Source organism: Pinus tabuliformis, chromosome 9 (assembly GCF_031772625.1).
Source record: "Pinus tabuliformis cultivar Carrire ecotype Pingquan chromosome 9, CPIR1, whole genome shotgun sequence".
In the NCBI taxonomy this organism is placed as follows: domain Eukaryota; kingdom Viridiplantae; phylum Streptophyta; class Pinopsida; order Pinales; family Pinaceae; genus Pinus; species Pinus tabuliformis.
Window position 1 is genome coordinate 21,190,803 of NC_142307.1, and position 24,738 is coordinate 21,215,540.

At 39.0% G+C, this 24,738-nt stretch overlaps 1 protein-coding gene across 4 annotated transcripts in view; it reads right to left on the bottom strand.

Annotated features, from left to right (window-relative positions):
* Positions 1–1,713: 1,713 nt before the first annotated feature.
* The window catches only part of LOC149146909 (uncharacterized), a 102,972-nt gene continuing 79,947 nt past the window's right edge, over positions 1,714–24,738 (bottom strand). For all 4 annotated transcript variants that reach the window (XM_089438248.1, XM_089438250.1, XM_089438249.1 and 1 more), the window contains 5 exons: positions 3,193–3,417; positions 2,918–3,094; positions 2,570–2,794; positions 2,347–2,475; positions 1,714–2,177 (listed from right to left, as the gene is read on the bottom strand). In XM_089438248.1, coding sequence (XP_089294374.1) covers positions 1,944–2,177; positions 2,347–2,475; positions 2,570–2,794; positions 2,918–3,094; positions 3,193–3,417 — 990 coding nt within the window. In that variant the 3' untranslated portion in view covers positions 1,714–1,943. The remainder of the gene's footprint in view (positions 2,178–2,346; positions 2,476–2,569; positions 2,795–2,917; positions 3,095–3,192; positions 3,418–24,738) is intronic.

Here is a 24,738-nt window from a genome sequence, read left to right on the forward strand (position 1 = left end):
TTCGATCTCTCCCAAATGCTTTACATTTAATGAATCAAAAAATATATATAAACAATTGTCTTTCCAACTTTATTCCTATGGGATTAGCAATCGTACTAGGACCTCCAGTCTATGTAAAAGTAGTATTAAATAAGATAAAAGCTAGTTAAAAGTGGAAACATCTTTTGGCTAGTAGATATCATGAAAAGAAAATATTTGACTTGAAGGGAAAAGGTAGTAAACAGCGAAATCAAACTAAAAAGAGACAGAATTTCAAAAGCAAGAAAGCTAATTGTGTACATACAGTGTTTTGGCCTTTCTTGGATTTTTTTCTCTCATTGAATAAGCAGGTCGACTAGGTCTTGAGAAAGGAAAGAATTTGCAATATAGGCATTTCAAAGAAGTGGTAGAAGTGTTGGGCAATTTTTCTTGGATGCTTTGGTAGCAACAGAGATCTCACTATTCCATACTCTATCTCTTAGACCCACAAGTGAATGAATTCATGACAGCCTATTACCCAATACTCATTATGGTGCAACCAACTTCTTGGGTAATCTGTTATTTATTTAATTATGTTTGATTCTAACTCTTTGAATGTATTTAAGCCCCAAGGGTTAGCTCAGTTGGTCAAAAACCGTGCCTCGCCATCGGGAGGTCACAGGGTCGAATCCACCCGAAGCCCTTGGGGTCAGGTCTTGCAGTAGGCCGAGGGGCGATTTAGCCCAGCTATCGCCCAGATTTTTCCGTGGGCGTAGCGATCACTCACTGACTAGGGTGCTCGTGAACCACATGCAAAAAAAAAAAAAACTCTTTGAATGTATTGGAGGCTATTGAATATCTTTATGCAATGTGATGGTATATTGAAGTGCACTTGTTTTAAATTATTTCACTTGATGCACACATTCATTTCTTGCATAACTTTCAATTTCGTTGTTACTATTACTTTTAGAAATCTTATTTTAACCATTAAAATTTTCATTTACAAAAATTACTTCACTTTTGATTGTTCATCGGCAAGTCAAAAGTGAAACTTTGTTGTATGTTAATCAAATTGAATTTTTATGTAGAACTACTACATGGATCAACATACATCATCTAGGGACCCCCCTGAGACTGGAAAACACCAGTCCGAATGGAGAGACTTACAATTGTAACAAGATCGACTGTCTAAGAGTGTCATGCAGGTTTGTGTACGAAGATTTGTGTGATAACATTTCCCAAGATTGTGAATGGACGCAAAGAAACTATCAAGATACAAAAGAAATTAATACCTAATCAAATTTTTTCCCCCTTTTTGTTTGAAATTTCAAAAGAAATATCTAAATTTGCAAATAAAGGCAATGAATAAGTTGAGAGAATTATCTGATATCATTCCTATGAGAATAGCAAGAATATAAATTGTTTAGATTTCAAAAGAAATATCTAAATTTGCAAAGAAAGGCAATGATAAACTTGAGTGAATTATCTCATATCCTTCCAATGAGAATAGCAAGAATATAAATTCTACAAGAAAATCCAGTTTAATGCAGTTCCTTGCCAAATTCTGAGAGAATGAAGAGAGAAATCGATGCACCTGCAATAAAGCATCTATCATGACTAAGCCTCAAGGACATAGAACTAAAATATTTTGCGCAACCAAAGCTTCTTCTATTTCTTCTTTCCCTCAGATTATAAGTGGAATTCATCTAACTTTCAACATAGTCCTTGCTATGAATGAAAATATATTTTCCAATATGTATTCAAACTATATTTTTTCTTTATTCAACATTCCACATATAATATGTCAAACTCAAGCTATTATGTTGTGAATCTCTCCTTTACAAACAGATAATGAATCACAATACATCCTCCGGTGAAGTGTAATAATGATCCATTCCGATATCCAAATTATAACTTAACACATTTCACTCAGAGAAGTCTTATCAAAGTGTACAAGTAGCCTAGTCATCATATCCAACTGGATTTCATTGAGTAAATTTTGCACGATCATGAGGAGCAGAATAGTCAATGTCAGAACCAAGAGGAATAATTCCATATGGATTGATAGATGGATGACTGCCATAGTAGTGGCGCTTAATGTGATCCATGTTGACAGTAACTGAAATTCCTGGGATCTGGTATATGTCTTTGGTGTAATTGAAAAGGTTAGGGTATTCACGTACCAATTTCTTGTTGCACTTGAAATGAACCACATAAACCTGATAACCAAACAGACAAATGTAACATTTGCATGTGACTGAACAAATGAATGAAAGAACACTAGAGTTGCAGGATATGTCAAGATGCACCTTACTAATAAGCATTCAGAATGATGAGGGACTATTAAAAAGCAGGTGGAACAATAATTTGAAGAAATGACAAACATACCTCATCAAATCTTATAAGAGTTACAAACAATCGTATGTCAGCCTCTGTCAAGACATTCCCACAGATGTATCGTTGATGGCTTAAGATCTCCTCACATCTGTTGAGAGCGTCAAATAATTCTTTGAATGCCTGTGTGCATTAAATTGGACAAAGTTAAAATCTAATTTGTACCATTAATGGCCCAGATGATAATGTTGAAAGGGAACCAGAATGTCAAATTAACCTGTTCATAAGGTTCTTGCTTCTTGGCAAAGCCACATCTATAAACTCCATTATTGATTGCATTATATACCCAGTCATTGACCTCATCAATCTGGGACTGCAAATGAGGTGGATATAGGTCCACCTCTGGATATTTTGCTATGTCATTAAACTCTGAGTTCAGCATGCGGGTGATCTCAGAGCTTTCATTGTTGACAATTATTTTGTTCTTTTTATCCCATAATACCTGTATATTTGAGTTAGATGAGTGCATCAAAAAAATTTAGACATGTATAGTTTCAAAATAGAATATTACAACTAACAGGATTTTCAAAAATGCAGGGAAAGGATGCTGAGGAGCTGCTTATACCGGGACAGTGTATTTGCCACTGTAATTACTGCTAGAAAGCTCATAAAGTTCTCGTATATTTTTGGCTCCATTCAATTTATCTGACTCTGCGCCAGGATCTTCGTCTTCAGATGTTGGGAATGTCCAACCAAAGTGATCCTCACCCTCTTTTGTCCTTTCCCATTTTGGTTTTACTGACTATTCAACAAGAATCATTGAAAAGTCAATTCATAAAGTAATAGATTACTCAGCAAACGTCTTTAAAGATGGAGAGATTTTACAAAAAGAGATGGTACCGTGACACCGATATAATCCTCCAGTCCCTTCAGCTTCAAGAAGGCATAACACCTGGATGCCCAAGGGCATGCATAGGATATGTACAGGTGGTATCTACCAGACTCGGCATAGAATTCAGAGGACTTATCCCTTGAAATGAATGAGCGAAAGGTAGATGCTGTGCGTTTGAATTCTCCACTATCTGTCATTTCATCTAATGAGACTCTAGCAGAAGATTGAACCATCTGCATGATTTCAGCAGGTCTAATTTAGAAACAAAGTGAAAACGAGTTGTGTTTATTCTTGTGCGTATGTGTTGTTTTCATTTAACGTTCTTCCGAGACCTAGTGGTCTGTAGGACCTCTTTCTCTTAGAATTGACATCATGAAGTCTCATTTAATCAGAATTCAATCACAAGTTAAGTAGCTGATGGAAAACTAAGAGAAAAGGACAAAGATGATAATTGATGAACATTTTTTAACCTATCTATTAGATCGATAATGACGACAAGTGAAATCAATAATGTTAAGAATCAAAACGGATAATCACAAGGGAAGACTAATGACCCAATCCTTTAAGAGTAAAAAGGGATTCCCATGTAATGTACCTTTCTATACATTGAAGAACCATAGAAAGACTTGCATGTCAGCTTAAATTATAGTCTCACGGATGTCAGAGGGAGCTCTAGAAAAAAACTTAGTAGATTTCATGTGAAAGGAGAGTATCTAGAACAGGAATCCAACAAAGAGGAAACTGCCCAGCTTTGGTCTGCACAACAGAATTTGGGACTGTTTTGCCTATCGTTGAATGTTCTTCAGGATGCAAATATGGAAAAACTTAAAAGCATATGCAATTTTTCAAGAGGGCAGTCTCAGAACTTATCGCTGTGGAGTTGCTGAGGCCATACTTTAAGGATTTCCAGTATGGGCAGCAGCTCAATTGGTGATCGCCATGTTAAAGTATTATGTAAATGACGAGATTCAAGGTTCAAATGCCAGTGGGTCAAGCCAACAAAAAAAAGAAAGGAAAATTATTATAGGAGCTGTAGAGGGGTTTCATTGTCTATGAACACCTTGCACTGTAAGATTGAGGATATTGCCTGGTACTCTCTTTAACATTTAAAAGGCTTATCTTTTATCCCCCAAGTCAAAGTTCAAATGTCAGGATTGATCGCTTGCAACATGATGGCAAGAGTCCAATTTTTATGGAGACTACTGATCCTATGTGCAACTTATAAAATGAAGAGGGATAACAAAGAAAATAAGAGGCCAACAGTCTTCAATGCATATATAAAAGGCCAAATTCTGGACCTCGTATTAGTTATACAAGGACAATTTCTGGGTTTCTTTTTAGTTGATGCATTGCTTTGATGTTCTGTTTGGATATGTAAAATTAATTTGTTATGTAGCACAAAATTACAAGGTAAAAGAATTTTAGGAGAGAAAAACTGAGAGACTGTATGACAATACACACAGATTGAGTGCGTTGTACAAACTTTCCCTCTATAAAATTTTGGAAATGATGGATTTCCAGAGTAAATCATGTCAGATTGTAATTATTTCCATTCAGGAATCTCAGGATTGGAAAATGGCAGGTTTGTTGGATTGAAGCAGAAAAGTAATTTTGGGTAAACTACAACCCAGAACTGATTTCATGAAGGTTACGATATCTTGCAAAGTAGTTCAAGTGGAAAAAGTATAAGCTATGAAACAAAATTAATCAGGCAAACCATGAAAGAATTCAAAGTTGCCAGTAAATCAGGAAAATAACTACTGGGATCACCTTAATTAATCTCCTAGCAAGAAGTTGCGAGAAGTATAATCACTCCTTTTAAAGCAAGCAGAATAGAAATTCCATGTGTCCTTTCTTTCTAGGTTTACTTTGATCTAACACTTTGCACAGACTGTATCCCTAAATGATTTATGTTACTGTTTCAGATGAATGAATTTACAATAATAACCTGCAAAATTTTAAAAATAGGCCATCAATTACCTAATGAAAACAAATAAAATTAAATTAAACTTTTGTAATTGTCTTCGGAAGACCCATGGGATCTATGGGACGTTATCAAAAGTGTCAGGCCAGGAGAGTAACTCCACGAATCAATTGTATTTTGCATTAAGAGAGAACATGAAAATATACAAGGAAAGGGAGACTATTGAGATTCATCTCCCAATGTCTCTTCGTCTTCCAATTTCCTTTATTTTACTATTTACAATATTTACATAGATTTTCCTAATCCCAAAGATTAGGTGTCAACATTCCCCCTCTTAATCTGAAGGGATGGTGAGTCCAAGCATCATTTTGAATCTTTCAAACTTTTCCTTTCCAAGCGCTTTGGTGAAGATGTTTGCAATCTTCCCCTTTTTGGAACAATGTCGTAGGTGGATTGTTTTGGCCTCAACAAGACATCGAATCAGATGATATTTTGTATTAATGTCCTTGGTTTGATCATGGAACTTTGGGTTCTTTGCCAAATTTATTGCAGAAGTGTTATCAATCAAAAGAGGAGTTGAATGCACCTGTTTCTCCTACAAATCTTCCAGAATTTTTCAGAGCCACACAATTTCCTTCGTTGCTTCAGCTACTGCCACATACTCTGCCTTGGTTGTGGAATCAGATGGAACTGATTGTTTGTGTGACCTCCAGGAGACAACTCTGGATCCAAGACTCATAAGATAACCTGAAGTAGATACTCTAGTTTTTTTTTATCTCCATCGAAATTTGAATCAGAGTATCCAATCAAGCTGAAGTCACCCACTTGTGTATACTTGAGTCCAAAGTCTTGAGTACCCTTCAAGTACTTTAGAACTCTTTTTGCAACAAACCAATGACCCTCACAAGGATTTTGCATAAACCTAGAGAGGATTCCAACAGCAAATGAAATGTCTGGTATGGTAGTAGTCAGGTAGTTGATACTTCCTACAAGATGTCTATACTTTTTTGCATCATCAAATTCTTTTCCTTTAGTGAATGTGAGCTTTAGATTCTATTCCATTGGAGTAGTTAAAGGATTGCACTCATCCATGCCATCTCCAATGTAATTCTTTTCAGAAAGGAATATAAACTTTGGATGTTGAGTTACTTCAATACCAAGATAGTAGTGAACATGGCCCAAATCTGTCATTTCAAAACCTTTCCTCAGTTCTTTCCTTATGGATGCAATGTAATTCTCATCGTTCCCTGTCATCAAAAGATCATCTACATACACCACAAGATATACAATTGTTTTGCCAACTTTTTTGACAAACAAAGTTGCATCATCAAGATCATAATGTTTGAAATTGAGTTTTAGAAGATGCTCAGCCAATTTCTCGTACCAGGCTTTTTGCGCTTGTTTGAAGCCATACAAGGTTTTGACAAGCTTGCATACTTTGTGTTCCTGACCCTTCACAACAAATCCTTCTGGTTCGGACATAAAAACATTCTCTTTCAAATCTCCATTTAAGAAAACAGTTTTTACATCCATTTGATGGATTTTCCAACTGTTATGAGCTGTCAAGGCAAAGAGTCTCCAGATGGTAGCCCATTTTGCTGTGGGGTCAAAAGTCTCCTCATAATCGACCCCTTCCTTCTGTGCAAAACCTTTTGCCGCAAGCATGGCTTTATGCTTGTCAAGTGAGTCATCTGCTTTATACTTGTTTTTGAAGCCCCACTTGCAGTCAATTGGTTTGGTTGCGAATGAAGGATCAACCAGCTACCAAGTGCCATTTTTTATCAAAGCATCATATTCTTTGTGCATCGCTTCTTTCCATTTATCATGAGAAGCAGCTTCTTTGAAGCTGTCAGGCCAGGAGTAACTCCAGACTTGGCAGAAAAACTGATTCGTTTATTTCATTAGGTAGCTATTGTTATATACATGAATGTGACTGATCAGTTCATCTTCTTGATGACTGTTCACATTCCAAATTCACCCAATCGAAGAGGATTAGGTGTCAACATTCCCCCCCCTTAATCTGAAGGGATGTTGGTGAGTCCAAGCATCGTTCTGAATCTTTCAAGCTTTTCTCTTCCAAGCGCTTTGGTGAAGATGTCTGCAATTTGCTCATTTGTGGAACAATGACGGAGATGGATTGTTTTGGCCTCAACATGATGTCGGATCAGATGATATTTAGTATTGATGTGCTTTGTACGATCATGCAACTTTGGGTTCTTGGCCAACTTTATTGCAGAGGTGTTGTCAATCATGAGTGGAGTTGATTGTACTTGTTTTACCTATAAATCTTCAAGAATTTTCCTGAGCCACACAATTTCTTTCGTTGCTTCAGCTACTGCCACGTATTCTGCTTCTGTTGTGGAATCTGCTGGAACTAATTGTTTGCGTGATCTCCAAGAGACAGCTCCTGATCCAAGACTCATAGCATATCCTGAAGTAGATACTCCAGTTTCTTTGTCTCCATCGAAGTCTGAATCAGAGTATCCAATCAAGTTGAAGTCGTCCACCTGTGTATACTTGATTCCAAGGTCTTGAGTTCCCTTCAAGTACCTTAGAACTCTTTTTGCAGCAGACCAATGTCCCTCACAAGGCTTTTGCATGAACCTGGAGAGAATTCCAACAGTAAATGAAATGTCTGGTCTGGTAGTAGTGAGGTAGATGAGACTTCCTACAAGCTGTCTATACTTTGTTGCATCCTCAAAATCCTTTCCTTCAATAGATGTGAGCTTTAAGTTTTGTTCCATTGGAGTAGAAAGAGGATTGCACTCTGTCATGCCAAATCTGTTTAACAAATCTCCAATGTATTTCTTTTGAGAAAGAAATATGGATTTTGGATGTTGGGTTACTTCAATGCCAAGATAGTAATGAACATAGCCCAAATCAGTCATTTCAAAACTTTTTCCTAATTCTTTCTTTATGGATGCAATATAGCTTTCATTGTTCCCTGTCATTAAAAGATCATCTACATATACCACAAAATATACAACTGTTTTGCCAACTTTCTTGACAAATAAAGTTGCATCATCAAGATCAAAATGATTGAAGTTGAGTTTCAGAAGATGCTCAGTTAGTTTTTCATACTAGGCTCGTGGTGCTTGTTTGAGGCCATACAAGGACTTCACAAGTTTGCATACTTTATGTTCATGTCCTTTCATAGCAAATCCTTCAGGCTAGGACATAAAAACATTTTCTTTTAGATCTCCATTCAAGAAGGCAGTTTTTACATCCATTTGATGGACTTTCCAACCGTTTTGAGCTGCTAGTGCAAAGAGTGTCCGGATGGTGGCCCATTTTGCTGTGGGGGCAAAAGTTTCCTCATAATCGACCCCTTCCTTTTGTGCAAAACCTTTTGCCACAAGCCTAGCTTTGTGCTTGTCAAGTGAGCCATCAGCTTTGTACTTGTTCTTGTAGACCCACTTGCAGCCAATTGGTTTGGTTCCAAATGGAGGATCAACCAGCTTCCAAGTGCCATTCTTTATGAGGGCATCATACTCCTTTTTCATCGCTTCTTTCCATTCATCATGAGAAGCAGCTTCTTTGAAGGAAGTTGGTTCAAAATCTGTAGACAAGTTCAATTCACAATCATAAGTAACATCCATATCAACAGGTGAATTAGAGTCATCTACATCACCTCCATTTTGTCGGTTTGAATTTCTGGTTCCTGTTTTTCCAATTTCATCAGGATGAACACTTTCAAGTGTCTTTGTCAGCCACTTTGGGGGACCTTTCTGAGATGGTCCAGGCTGCTCTGTTGATTGAGTTGGGACTGAATAAAGATTGAGTCTCCCAATTCTATCAATTACATCACTTAAAGCATCATCCGTTGTTGGAGTTTCATGCAGGGGAGATTGTTCTTCAGAAGAAGATTCCACATGTTGATCTAGTATAGGAATCCCCCCTTCAAGATGTGGAATCTGATTATCAAACTCTTGAAATGATTTCGTTTTTGTGAATCTATCCAAGCGATCAAGTTGCCGCTCAACAACATTGTCAGATTTGGATGATTCAAGAAAAATGACATCTCTAGATACAACAAACTTTTTATTTACTTCATCATAGAGATGGTATGCTTTGGAGGTGTTTGAATACCCCAGGAAGATACACTTACGACTTCTAGCACCAAGTTTGTTTCTATGTACCTTTGGTATCAAAGCATAACAGGTGGAACCAAAGATCCTGAGATGTTTTACTGAAGGAACATGTCCATACCACAATTCATAAGGAGTCTTGTTTCTTATAGCATTAGATGGACATCTATTCTTTATATATGCAGCACATAGAACAGCATCAGCCCAAAACATTATCTTTACATTTTTGAAGAAAAGCATGGATCGTACCATATTCAAATTGTTCTATTCATTCTTTCTGCTACACCATTCTGTTGGGGATTATAAGGTAAAGTTGTTTGATGTTTGATCCCATGTCGGCGAAGATAGTTTTCAAATTCATTTGATGTATATTCTTTTCCATTATCAGTGCGAATAGACCCCATATGAGATTGTGCATCATTTTCAATCCATTTATGAAAATTCTTGAATGTTTGAAAAGCATCAGATTTGTTCTTCAATAAATAAACCCAACACATTCTGGTGTAATCATCAATAAATGTCATGATATATTTATTTCCATTTGCAGAAGGAACAGGCATTGGACCACATAAATCTGAATGAATGAGTTCAAGCTTCCTATGTGCTCTTGAATGTGAATCATGAAAACACTGTTTGCTATGCTTTCCTAGAATGCAAGCATCACATTGCTTATGTTTCCTAGGAATTGTAGGCAAACCAGCAACACCATTTTTCTTCAATAAGTGGAGACTGTCATAGTTTAAATGTCCAAATCTAGCATGCCATAATAAACTTGATGGAAGTGTACCTTCTTGATGATGAGAAATGTTGTGCATGAGCAGAGGTTCCTTGCAGTTTGAGAAGTCTTTCTTCTTCTATTCCCCTCATGACAAGTGAGTGGTCAGATGCTTTTCTTACCTCAAGCTTGCCATCAAACATATGAATGGAGTGACCTTGCTGGCGGATGTGGACCAAGGACAACAAGTTTCTCTTGAGCTGTGGGAGATATAGAACATGATCCAGAAGAAAGTCTGGAAGACCAGGCAGTTTAAGCCTGATTGTGCCAAGCCCTGATGGCTTGATTTTTGACTGATCTGCAAAGTATACTGCTCCATCAACATTGTCAGTTAAATCTTCAAAAAAATCTTTCCTATGAGTCATATGACAGGTTGCTCCTGAATCAAGCAACCAATCATTTTTCGAAGAAGCAAGTGAAGCATTAAACAAATCTTCATTTACTCCAATGTTACATTGTGCCTCAATATAGTGAGCGGATTCAGGTGCTTTACCTTTGTCTGTATCATCAGTTTTACCTCTCTGCTGGTTTCTTTTCCGCTCAATTTTGTCCCATGGTAGCTTGCATGTAGAAGCATCATGTGATCCATTTCGTTTGCAGCGAATGCAATGCAGATCTACCTTTTCTCCTTGAGAATGTCTGCCCCCCCTGCCTCTGAAGTATCTTCCTCTTCCTCTTCGTCCACCTCTTCCTCTTGTAGAATCTTGAGAAGGATGTTTTTCTTTATGAGCAAGGAAAACAGTCTCTTCAGAAGATTCAGGGACTGTCTTCTTTCCAAAGGCTTTCTCTCTTTCAGCAAACTTTTTCACAAGAGAGTCAAAGGTTATATCTTTAAGATTTCCATTTGCTTGTAAAGACTCAAGATAATTGGAGTAAAGAGGATAGAGTGCCTTGAGAAAAGCAATAAGAGGGATATCCAGCTCAACCTTAGTGGATTTGATATCATGCATTATGGATTTTACTTCAGATGCAAGAGCAAGAGGATCATTATTTTTCAGTTCAAGAGTGAAGAGTTTAATCATGAGCTGAACAACTTCAAGTGCAGAATGTGAGTCATAGAGTTCTTTGAGCTTTTGTAAAGCTTCAAAGGCAGTTGAATATGATGAAATATGGCGACTTACTTCTTCATTTACAGATGTTGCGATTAATGCATATGCTTTGTTGTTCTTGTTATCCCAAATGACGAGCTCTTTGTCTGATGTAGGTTGTACTGGGTCATTGTCTCCTTCTCCGACACACACTCCCTTCCACAACTCATTGAAGATGAGGGTGTGTTTTATCATCCGGGACCATTCAGGATAGTTCTCTTTGCCAGTGAGAACTATTCCTACCATAGAGATGATTGAATGCATTCTGTAAAAAATACTTCTGCTAAAAAAAACTTCTGCTGATAAGAAATTTCTGCTGATAAAAAACTTCTGCTGATAAGAAATTTCTGCTGATAAGAAACTTCTACTGATAAGAAATTTCTGCTGATAAAAAACTTCTACTGATGTACAGTGAAATTGTACTCAAAAAGGGCAAAAAAAAATTTCAAATACTTTACTATTTCTTTAAGTCCCTCCAAGGATCCTCATATAATATATGCACCATATTCTATATGTACAGGCTATTTTAATACAGTCATGATCCATTCATGAGACAACCTCCCTTTCTAATTACAATATAATATGATGTGTTTAAATCCTTTAGAATCAACAGTGCCACGTTGTAAAAACCCAATCATAAACAAAAGCTAAAAAAAAGGGCACCACGGGATCATATCACAGCCTCAACGCTACTTTACATCAGATAAATTCATGATCCACCATGAAGGTCAATGTTATCAGCTATATTATAAACAGCCAGACGTTTCCAACTAGAACCAAAGAGCTGTTCACCGTGTATGGAAAATGTCAATGCCCATGATAGAATCACCGTTGTATACACTATAAATCCAATGGCTATTCAAACAGCGTCCAAGGCATATACAACCGACAAGCCACAGTTACAGCACGTTCAAAACATAAACAAGGCATATCATATACAAACAGCGTCCAAGGCATATACAACCCAATTCAATGTTGCACATTACAGAGTATTAAACCAAGGGATATGAATATCAGACCAACACACATATAAACTTCACCGCACATACCAGGAGTTTTAACCAATGCACAAAGAATACGCACAGAGACTCGAAGATTATTCAACACAAAATATAAACCACAGAGCCCCACATAACTTACTGCTCCATACCAGAGATTCAATGCACACCATTGTATTCAACGCTCCATTCCCACGCTACAGCGTTGCATTCAATGTTGTATTCAACGGAGTTCAACCTACGCTTTCAATACGACCTTCACCACAGTCCATTCATCACACAGAGACTATGAATCGATGCATAGAGATGCTTCAGTGTATTCATTGCTCGAACTATTCAACACACTCGCTGCTCAAACACATTCACGGCTTCAACTATTCAACGTATTCACTGCTTGAACAAGGAGGGTGTCAGGCCATCGACAGAGGCAAAGCAGCGCTCAGGACTGAGGTAGTGGCAGACTATTTCAAGACAGAGGCAGTGGCAGAGATGAAGGGAGTTACAACTATTTTTAGAACTGGCTCTGATACCATGTCAGGCCAGGAGTAACTCCAGACTTGGCAGAAAAACTGATTCGTTTATTTCATTAGGTAGCTATTGTTATATACATGAATGTGACTGATTAGTTCATCTTCTTGATGACTGTTCACATTCCAAATTCACCCAATCGAAGAGGATTAGGTGTCAACAGAAGGAAGTTGGTTCAAAATTTGTAGACAAATTTAGTTCACAATCATAAGAATATCCATATCAATAGGTGAATCGGAATCATCAACATCACCTCCATTATGTCTAACAAAGTTTCTTGTCCCTGTCTTTCCAACCTCATCAAGACACACACTTTCAAGTGTCTTTGTGAACCATTTTGGAGGACCTTTCTGAGATGGACCAGGCTGCTTAGTTGACTAAGATGGGGCTGAATCAAGATTTAGCCTCCCAATTCTCTCAATCACATCACTCAAAGTGTCTTCTTGATCAGTGGTTGGAGCTTCATGCGGGGGAGAGAGTGCTTCAGAAAGAGATTCCATAGATTGATCCAATATAGGGATACCCCCTTTAAGATGTGGAATCTCATTATTAAACTCTTGAAAAGACTTTGCATGTATGAATCTATCCAAGCAATCAAGCTGCCGCTCAACAACATTGTCAGCCTTGGAAGATTCAAGAAAGATCACATCTCTAGATATTATAAACTTCTTATTAATTTCATCATAGAGACAATATGCTTTGGAGGTATCTGAGTACCCCAAGAAGATACATTTGTGACTCATTGCACCGAGTTTGTTTCTTTGTTCCTTAGGTATCAAGGCATAGCAGGTGGAATCAAAAACCCTGAGATGCCTCACCGAAGGAATGTGGCCATACCACATTTCATAGGGAGTCTTGTTTTTTATAGCATGAGATGGACACTTATTCTTTATATACATAGCACATAGAACTGCATCAGCTTAACATTCTTGAAAAACATCATCAAATGTACCATATTTAAGATTGTCTTGTTCATTCTTTCAGTTACTCCATTCTGTTGGGGATTATAAGGCACAGTTATTTGATGTTTGATCCCATGCTGGCGAAGATAGTTTTCAAATTCCTTTGAAGTATATTCTTTTCCATTATCAATACGAATAGAGCCAATATGAGATTGTGCATCATTTTTAATCCATGCATGGAAGTTCTTGAATGTTTCAAAAGCTTCAGATCGGTTCTTCAATAAATAAACCCGACACATTCTAAAGTAGCCATCGACAAATGTCATCATATATTTATTACCATTTGTAAAAGAAACGGGCATTGGGCCACATAAATCAGAATGAATGAGTTCAAGCTTTCTATGTGCTCTGGAATGAGAATCATGAAAAGATTGTTTGTTGTGTTTTCCTAAGATACAAACATCACATTGTTTAAATTTCCAAGGAATTGTAGACAAACCAGTAACACCATTTTTCTTCAACAAACAAAGGTTTTCATAATACAAATGTCCAAATCTAGCATACCATAAAAGACTTGATGGAAGTGTACCTTCATCATAGTGGGAACTGTATGAAAACTTTTGTGCACAAGCGGAGGTTCCTTGCAACTTTAGAAGTCTTTCTTCTTTTATCCCATTCATGACAAGTGAGTGATCTAATGCTTTTTTGACCTCAACCTTGCCATCAAATATGTGAATGGAGTGTCCTTGTTGGCGGATGTGGACCAAAGATAGCAAGTTTCTCCTCAACTCTAGGAGATATAGAACATCATGTAGAAGAAATTCTGGAAGACCATGCAATTTGAGCCTAATGGTTGCAAGCCTTGATGGCTTGAGTTTTGGCTTGTCTACAAAGTAAACTGCTCCATCAACACTGTCAGTGAATTCTTCAAAGAAATCTCTTCTAAAAGTCATGTGGCAAGTTGCTCTTGAATCAAGCAACCAAGCATCTTTCCACGTGTTGAAGTTTCTAAGTCTACTTAGTTAGAAACCCTCCATGCACTTTATCTGATTTGTTCCTACCTACTTGTTATTTTACTTAACAAGTTATTTACAATGTAATTACTGAAAATAAACACTAGTGCATGCTCAACATATTACAGATCAACAACTAAAGGAAACAGAAACAATCACACCATATGACACCATTATTTTTGGACTAATGTCCCCGGAAAAACCCAATGTGGGAAAATCGGTGCAGCTATCTGAGGGTTTTTCTTATTAAGCAATATTAGAGTACAATTTGGGTGCCGAAACTAGCCTACCCAATAGAGAATTTCCTTGGCAGTAACACTTCTCAGTTTCTGACAAATCTCTTGGTTGAAACCCCGAATAATCCTTCCGGCAGCTACTCAGCACCAATCTGCCCCAAAAACCCTAGCGTCAGCCTCTCTCTGGACTGCGTCAGCCCCTCTCTGCCCAGCGTTGGCCCTACGTCACCCCGGATGGGTCTGCGTCAGCCTTAGGAGGCCCTGTGTCAACACTCTGGCCCTTTATGTCAGCAACGCTGGCCTCTCTGAGGCTCTGCGTGGCCCTGCATGAGCCCTAGCTGGCTCTGCATCACTCTCCCCAGCTAGTGCGCTGCTCTCCTGGCACTATCTTTGCCTCTCTGTCTCTCTGTACTCAATGCCCCTCAGCTGTAACTCCCGATCACTAATTCTATCTCTCTTAGCAAACCCCATTCTAGAGAATAGAATGACTGATCACTTTGGTGTTTTCTCCAAGTAACCCTCAAGCCTCCTCTTATACTTTTCCTATTAACATATCAACGGCTGATATTAAGTCCCTAATCAACGGCTAAGATTAGATCTGGCTTGATCCATGTCTTTTGGACCATTCTAACACAGTTTCATATTAAGACACATTAATATTTTATTTTCCCTAAGTTTAGACTTAGGGACTCCATTAAAAATATTAATTATTTTAATATCTCCTGAACTGTTTAGAATCTGCCCAAACCCTTTCTGGGTATTGGAAATCTCATGTGCCCCAACCTCTCCACCAAATTTCGTGGTTAGAGCACATACGATGCTACCCCAAATCAACACTCACTCTTAGCGAGGACTGTGCTCTAGCAATACTCCTCACTGAGTATTACTCTAATCATCCAGCATCGGTACATGTGCTGATGCTAGGCCTTTCTGGCCAACATCCTCTGCACTGCTGCATCCTGTACTGCTGCCCATGGTTCTGCCACTGCCACTGCTGCATTTGTACGACATCTCTCGCTGCATCTGTGCTGCTGCTAGTCCTTTCTCCCAGCACTGCACCTCCTCTCATCATGTTGCATCGCGCTGCCCACTATTGCACTGCAACTCAGTTACTGAGAAGTAAGTAACTGATCTCCTAATCTGACCTCCTTGTTGGGCTAGAGACACCCACTGACGCTGAAGCTCCCTCTGTCACTGACAAGTGCTCCCTCTCTAACCTCTGCGCTGCTGCAACAACTTCTTGCATCTCGCACCATTGCACACCTTTTTGTGCCATCCTGCACTGGTGCAACACTCCTGTGCCTCTCACACTACTGCAGCCTGCTAGCCTCACGTTGTCTCGGGACTACTGCACTGTAGCTCTCTTTGTCGCTCCATCCGCATCCGTCTCTACCCACATCAGCCAATCCTGCTACTCCTCTTCGGGGCTCCCGTAGCAAGGTCTAATCCAAGAGGCTGGGTACCTCAAGGATCCTGCCCCTCATCACCTGTAGTCCGCCTGACTATAGCTCGATGTCTCCCCACTTCCACTCAAGTGGCGCATGTGCACTCATGGCACATGTTGGTATCTAAATTTGACTGCCCATTCCACTCCAAATTCATCTTTTAACTATCATTCAACAATAATCCTAAGAAACTAAGTCATATGTTGTCATTTTCGTTATTTTGAGCTTGGGATTAATATTTGAAATTTTTATATTTAAATGACACTTTTCAGAAAAATCACAGGAAGTTGTAACAACCTGTGATTGCTTTATTGTTTGATATGTTGCAGCACAGGTGGGCAAATTCGAAGATTACGGGCATAAAGTACAATGTACAAATATGGTGAAACAACTATTCACTTTTAGTTTTGGAGAAAACAAGCGTCTAGTCAAAGCTGGTCAAACTCGGCCACTTCATCACTTTTTCCTGATTTTTGTGCACAAGATATTTTCCAGTTTTAGAATTTTTGCATAAATGGAGGAACAGACCTAAATTCGACCTCCTTGGGATGTAATTAATAGAATATTGGTAGTATTAGATGGAGAAACAATAGTTGCTTTGGTTATAGAATTCGCGATAAATAACCCCTATGGGAAAACTATGTTTTAGAATGGTTTTATGAACATATGAGAAGACCGCTTGTGTATCTTTGATTCCAGACTTAATACAAACTTCTTCAGCAATTTTATGTTTCAAGATTTAGCAACTACACTCTTCTGAATCATTTCATAGTGTGCTTGTGGACTGTTGAAGGGCTCTCACCACTTTGCTGGTACACTTTATCTTTACTCTGTTTTTCTTACTAGCTGCAAATTCAAATTTAGCAATTAGTCATTCCATGTTCAGAGTTAAAAGTTATGTTAGCAGAATTATCAATGAAGAGAACTTGAATTTGTTGTGAAGAGAGAGCCTTGTAAGAGGACTCAACTAATCTTGATCTTGAAATTGATATTTATATGTTGTTGTCATACAATTTCCAGATTTGTTTGCTAGCTTTAGTTTTGAAGGATAGTTCTAGTTTTATTTCCAAAGTGATTTAAGATTGGAGTTTTAAAATTTAGTTTTCAGTTTGGAAAATGATTCTTGTAAAAGATCTAGCTGATATTTGTTTATAACACTGCTCATCTTACTCACTGTGTGATTTGAAAATACTTTCGATTGTTGTGATTGTAAAAATTCCTTGAAGCAATATTCTTGCAAGGGAATGTAGGATTACAATCAATCATCAATACTCTGCTTTTGTTATTTTTACAACCAGAATTTCATAAAGATTTGTTTCATTTAGATTGATGTTTGAGTGATAATTAAGGATCTTTTGTAAAAAGCGCTATTAATTTAGTCCACTAGGTAGCCATTAGAGTCTTAGAGCCTTCTAGATCTATATATTTTAGGTAAGCACCTCTAAGTGTACTTTCCTGGGTTGATAAAAGAATTAAGACCTTAACTTGCCTTGGTAAGTTGGGACCAAACAGCACAGTCATCATCTGTCAAAACTTCCTTCTCTGCCTGTGCTAGCGCTACCTTAGTCTCGTAAGACTCTCCCTTACTCTTCTTCCTTGGACACTGGGTCGCATAATGACCCAGCTCCCCACAGTGGAATCACTTGATCTTGGAGAGATCCTTCTTCTTCCGCTTTTCCTTCTTTCCCTCAGATATTAGGGCAACATCTTCCTCCTCCTGTTTGACTTTGATACCCTTGCTGCTGCTACCCGTCTTCGACTGCCGTCTGATCTCTTCCTGGTGAAGAGCCGCCCACATCTCGTCCCAAGGTGGGAGAGTCCCTCTACCCAGTATACTCTAAACAAATACCTCCCAATCTTCTGACACAGCATTCAGGGTTGTCCTCACCATCAACTCCTGACCCAGCGTGGCTTCTATAGCAGTCAACTAATCTCGGATCTCATTCAGTCCTCCAAGGAAGGTGTCAATCGGTTCTTCCTTCTTCATCTAATATGAGCTCAATTGATTCTCAAGTAGCATTCTTCTCTACACAGAAGTATGCTGGTACAATTTCTTGAGAGCCTCCTACATCTCATATGTCGTTTCCTTCTCGGCAATATGTGGTACGACGTGATCCTTGACCCCGTCAAGGATGATGCTCTTGGCCCTCACCATTGCCGCCTCGTACTTGTTGTTATCATTGGGGTCGACTACGATAGCTATTACCTTCAAGGCGAAGTTCTTGACACAATTCCTGTCAAGTACGAATAAGATTCTGGCCTTCCAGACTGCAAAGTTTGATGCTCCGTCCAGTCTATCCTGGGCTCTTACTCTATGTAGTGCCATGATGCTCTTCTACTTCCCTCCTAGAAGTTCTCTGTTCGACTCCTCCGAGTCTCTACTTCCCATCTGGAAGTTCTCTTCTGGACTCCCTTTGAGTCCCGATTTCCCTCCTGGAAATCTTTCTGCCATTGTCGAGATGCCCCCTACTCCGGTAGTCTTGTGCAACCGCACCACTGATCCGGGTTCCTCGGCTAGAAACCCTCGGCAGCAATTCCCTCCTCTTGGCCTTGCTCTGTCAGGTATTGTTTTGACTACAGTACCTCACCAGCTCCACTCTGCAATGTTCCCATAGCCTTCTAAACCGCAGCAACCTGAAGGTGAGAGCTCCTAGGCTCTGCGCAATCCCGACCTTCTCAGCCAACTACGTCAGCCCTCCTAGCTTCTGTGTGGCTCTGCGTGAGGCTCCCTTTGCCTTCCTTAGCTTCTGTGCTGCCTCTTCCCGGCTCACCCTTGATGATGCAGGAACTGCGTCACCCTTCCTTGTTGCTGCTCTGCTAGAAACAGCTTTTGTCACCTCGAGACAGTTGTTTTCTGTTGCTATTGCTCCGCTCAGCTGATATCCTTAGTCCTCCTGTGATCTGCAATCACCCTCTGATGCCATGTTGAAGTTTCTAAGTCTACTTAGTTAGAAACCCTCCATGCACTTTATCTGATTTATTCCTACCTACTTGTTATTTTACTTAACAAGTTATTTACAATGTAAATACTGAGAATAAACACTAGTGCATGCTCAACATATTACAGATCAAGAACTAAAGGAAACAGAAACAATCACACCATATGACACCATTATTTTTGGACTAATGTCCCCGGAAAAACACAATGTGGGAAAATCGGAGCAGCTATCTGAGGGTTTTCTTATTAAGCAATATCAGAGTACTGTTAAAATTGGCAACTAGGGCCAAACTCCATATGGGTCATCTTATTAATAGAAGCTGATATTTTTCTTGGATCCCTCTCATCGAGAGATGTAGGATGGATCTAAAGATCAACCGATTCCGATAAGTATTTAAGGCTATCATGATCCGTTTTTACCTTGAAGTGTCTTCCCATTAGGTAGGGTCTCCATTTCTTAAGTGCATGGAGTATTGCCAACATTTCCTTCTCATAAATAGCTTTGCTTAAAAACTTTCCCTTGATTGGACGACTTTCAAAAGCAATGGGTCTTTCATCTTGCATTAGAACAGCACCAATTCCATTTCCTGAAGCATCACATTCCACAATAAAGGTTTTTGTGAAGTCCGGTGTAGCTAAGACCAGTGCTTGGCACATTGCCTCTTTAAGATGTTCAAAGGCCTTTGTTGCTTCCGGAGTCCATGAAAATGAATCTTTCTTCAATAATGTTGTTAGAGGTGCTGCTATTCTCCCGTAATTCTTAACAAACTTGCGATAATACCCTGTCAACCCAAGAAATCCTCGCAGATGCTTTATGGATGTGGGGATTTTCCATTCCTTAATGGCTTTAATTTTGCTAGGGTCTACCTTAACTCCTTCATGAGATACAATATGACCCAAATATTCCACCTCCTGGACTCCAAAGAAACATTTGGATCTTTATGCATATAATTGTTTCTCCTCCAATAGTTGTAGCACCCTGTCAACATGTTCAACATGATCCTTCCAAGACTTGTTGTAGATTAGTATATCATCAAAAAATACTAACACAAATTTTCTAAGGAATGGTTTGAAAATTGAATTCATCAAACCTTGAAATGTTGAAGGTGCATTGGTAAGGCCAAAAGGCATGACCAAAAATTCATAATGACCCTCATGAGTTCTAAATGCCGTTTTCGGAATGTCTTCAATCTTCATTCTGATTTGATGATATCCCGAACGAAGATCCAACTTGGTGAAGTAAATTGATCCATGCAATTCATCCAGTAATTCATCAATGACAGGAATGGGGAACTTATCTTTAATAGTGAGCTTGTTGAGCTCCCTATAATCCGGACACATGCACCATGATCCATCCTTCTTGTGCACCAATACTACTGGAGCTGAGAAAGAACTTTGCCTCGGTTGAATTATACCAGCCTCTAGCATTTCTGCAACCATACGTTCAATTTCACATTTTTGGACATAGGGATATTTGTACGGCCTGATGTTTGGAGGAACACTTCCTGGAATCAGATGAATAGCATGATCATGATCACGCATAGGTGGGAGACCTTTGGGAGTCTCAAATACCTTGGAATGATTGTCCAGGACTTTTTGGAGATCTGGAGAAATAGATGATTCCAATGTGGAAACATCTAGCGAACATAATTGTGCAATTACACCTCTTTGCTCCTTTTTTAGAAGCTTAGTCATGCCATTAGAGCTAATTATCTTTCCTGGTTTCCCTGCAATACCCCTTAATTCAACTTCCTTTCCTTCCGTAGAAAATTTGATGAAAAGTTCTTGAAAATTAAAAGCTATTGTACCCAAGGATTGTAGCCATTGGACTCCTAGTACAACATCGGCACCTCCCATTGGAATGGAAAGCATTGGGCTAGTCAATACATATTCTCCCATGGATAGCTTGATATTATGGCACTTTCCAGAGCAATTTATTGTTCCTCCATTTGCAATCATCACTTGACACTCTAGTGCTGGATATAGGAAGCAATTCAATTCTTTTGCTACCCTACAATGAATAAAATTGTGGGTGCTTCCTGAATCAATCAACACTATTACCTTTTTCTTCTTGATTTGTCCTTCTATCTTGATGGTTTGAGGAGTGGTAATTCCCGCCAATGCATTACAAGATATGGTTGGATTTATTTGTTCTTCATCTAGGCTTTGTTCCTGGAATATATCCTCTTCTTTTGACCTTTCTTGCTCCTTTTCTTCTTCCTCTTCACAATCTATGTAGAATAATTTCTTCTCAGCACACTTATGACCTTTTGTGTATTTGCTATCACAATTGTAACAAAGCCCTTTTGCTCTTTTTTCTTCCAAATGTTGTGGTGTCAACCTTGTAGGTTGTGGAAGATAGGGGCAAAAACACTTCCGTCTTTATAGTTGTGAGTGGTATGCTTCCTAGTTGCCATAATTTTGCTTTCCATTTTTCTTGCTAACCTGAATGCCTTCTCCAATGAATCAGGTTCCCAAAGGCAAACATCATGTTGGATATTATCCTTTAAAGACCCTATGAACACATCAATCCTATGCTCCTCTGGAATATCTTTTACCCTTATGTTCAATTTTTGGAACTCCTCAATGTGCTCCATTATTGAACCCTTTTGTTTGAGACTTATCAATTGGCTAAAAAAAGTGTTGCTTTTTGTATCCTCATAATGTGCTATCAATTCTTCCGTAAAAATTGCCCAAGTGATAAATTGTTTACGAGAACAAAGCCATTGATACCATACAAACTGATTTGGTTCCAAATATACAGTTGCCATACGTACCTTTTGTGCGTTTTGCACATTATTGAGATCGAAGAATTGCTCCATCTGTAATATCCATGTGGCGGGATCCTTGCCATCAAACTTCCTCATATCGATTTTTGGAATATGGTGATCCTTCGATCCAACATTAGCGTCTATGGAATCATGATTAACATTTCTTTTGTTCTCATTATGAGTTTCCTTTACTACCTTTTCACCATTAGTAAGTATTTCTTGTAGAAAATTTGTCAAATCTGTCTTCAAATCTGCCATGCCTGTCTTCAAATTTGTGTTCAAATCTATCTTCAAAATGTCCATCTTCGCTTCCACGCCATTTATCTTAGCATCTGTTAGCTTTTGTGAGCGTGACATTTGTTGCACTTGCTCTTGTAATTTTGATATATCATGTAGCATTTCTTCCTCTTCTTCATGAGTCATGCTAGAGCTTTCAGGTTCCTTACTAGGTGTTTGCATTTTCTTTCCTCGGGGCATCAGTTACCGATAATTTTGCTCTAATATGCCCTTTGAATTCCTTCAAAATAAATTTTCAAACCAAGCTTAAGCAAAAATTTAAAAAATCTACACACCTTTTTTCACTTTGTAGGAGCTCGATATTGCTTCTGATATATCTCTGTACTTTCCAATCATCTAGTTCTGAATTTGTGACCTGTAGTAGCTCTCTGTATCCTCTTTCCAATGCCACCAGTCTGATCCAAATTGGATTCTCCAAGAAAGAGTTATGCACAATCTCCCAAGATGACCTGATTATAGACCTTTCCAGAAGAGCGAAGTTGTATGAAGTGCCACGTGTACAATTTTCGATATTTGGTTCTGAAAAAGATACACAAGAAACTACAGTCCGTCCTCTTTCTGTACCTTCTTACGAAATTCCAATTTGATTCCCAGAGAGAAAGTTATGACAATTTTCCCCAGGTCACCTGTTTTGAATGTAATTCAGGAGTGCAAAAAGACCAACTTCCTCAGATCATATCTCCGAAAATATCGCGTGAAAAGCTCTGAAATTCGGACCCAAAGTTCAGCGCGATTTCTTCTCAATTGGGTTTTTTTTGCGAATTCTGAAACGTCACAGAAAAAAAGTTATAGCGAAAATTCCACGATGACCTGTTTGGAGCAGCGAAACCCTAGAATTCAAAGCTCTGATACCAAATGTTATGAAACCAGCTCAAGAAAAGATAGAAAAGATAAATCAACGCCTTAGAATTCAGCCTCTTTGAGGGGGCAACCTCCTTTACATTACATAAATGAACAATTCTTTAATGATTCAAATGACAAAACCTCCTTTCTATATATAGGAGTCTAAGGAGTCACAATATAATCCAGCCGACCTAACAATAATAATATAAAGCCACAAAAATAACAATATGGGGGTAATAGGGGCACAACAATATAAATAAGGGGTATAACTATAATAGTAATGGGGTAATCACTAGTATTATAGGGACCCAACAGTCGGGAATAGTCGGAATTGTCGGGAACTGCCGGAATTGCCAGTAATAGCCGGAATTGTCGGAACTGTTGGGAAAAGCCAGAACGCGGAACTGTCGGGAATCGCCGGAATTGCCAAAACTGCCAGGAACTGCCGGAACTGCCGAGAAAAGCCAGAACTACTGGAACTGTCGGAATTGCTGGAACTGCCGGAACTGCCGGAATTGCCGGAAATAGCCGGAACTATTGGAACTGTCGGGAATAGCCGGAACAACCGGAATAGCCGGAATAGCCGGGAAAACTGATGCAGAGGGCCAAAGCCGGAACTGCCGGGAACTGCCAGAACTACCAAGACTGCCGGAAATGTCGGGAATAGCCAGAATTTCCGGAACTATCGGAACAGCCAAAATTGTCGAAACTGCCGGAATAGCCAAAGCATCAGTCTCCATAGGACAGCAGCATGCAAGGGACAACTAACTAACATTGGGACAGTTGTATGGTACTTAGCAGCAAATACACCAAGCATGCAATGTTACAGCTAGCATGCAAGGGACAGCAAGCATGCAAAGGACAACAAGCATGCTAGGGACAACAAGCAAGCTAGGGACAACAAGCAAGCAAGATGCAGCCAGCACATAGGTCAGTATGGCAACATGGTGCAACAATGGCACATAATGCAGTACAGTGATGGGTACAGTCATGATTAATGAAGCATGATGAGATGCAGCATAGTGATGATGGATGCAACATGGTGGAGCACGATGAGGTGCAACATGATGATGAAATGCAGCACAACGATAGGTGAAGGAGTCACCTTGGAGAATCAGTGGAAGCAGCATGTCTTCAACTGATCTCATGTATCATCTTCTCAGAGATGATCTATGCTCTTATCTAGATAAGTCAAAGTGTTGACTTCTGTTGTAAACGTACTATCTCTCTCTCTCTCTGTTGAACTATTGAAGAACATATAAGAAGAATTGATCAAGGGTTTCCCCACATTGGGGTTTGTCCCTGGCTAGCACCACATCTTGTGTCCTCTTGTCTTGGCTTGTCTTTTGCGATTTATGTTTATGTTCTATCTGCAGTTTACTTTAATGCTGATGTGATTGTTAATCTGGAAAAGATATTGAGCTAACTGTGAAAATTAAAATAAATTGCTCTAAGCATAGAACATACCTAAAATTAAAAAATCTGGGTGTCAAAACTGGCCTACCCAACAGAGAATTTCCTTGGCAGTAATACCACTCAGTTTCTGACAAATCTCCTGGTTGAAACCCTGGATAATCCTTTCGGCAGCTACTCAACACCAATCTACCCCAAAAACCCCTGCGTCAGCCTCTCTCTATACTGCGTCAACCCCTTTCTGCCCAGTGTTGGCCCTGCGTCACCCCTAATGGGTCTGCGTCAGCCTTAGGAG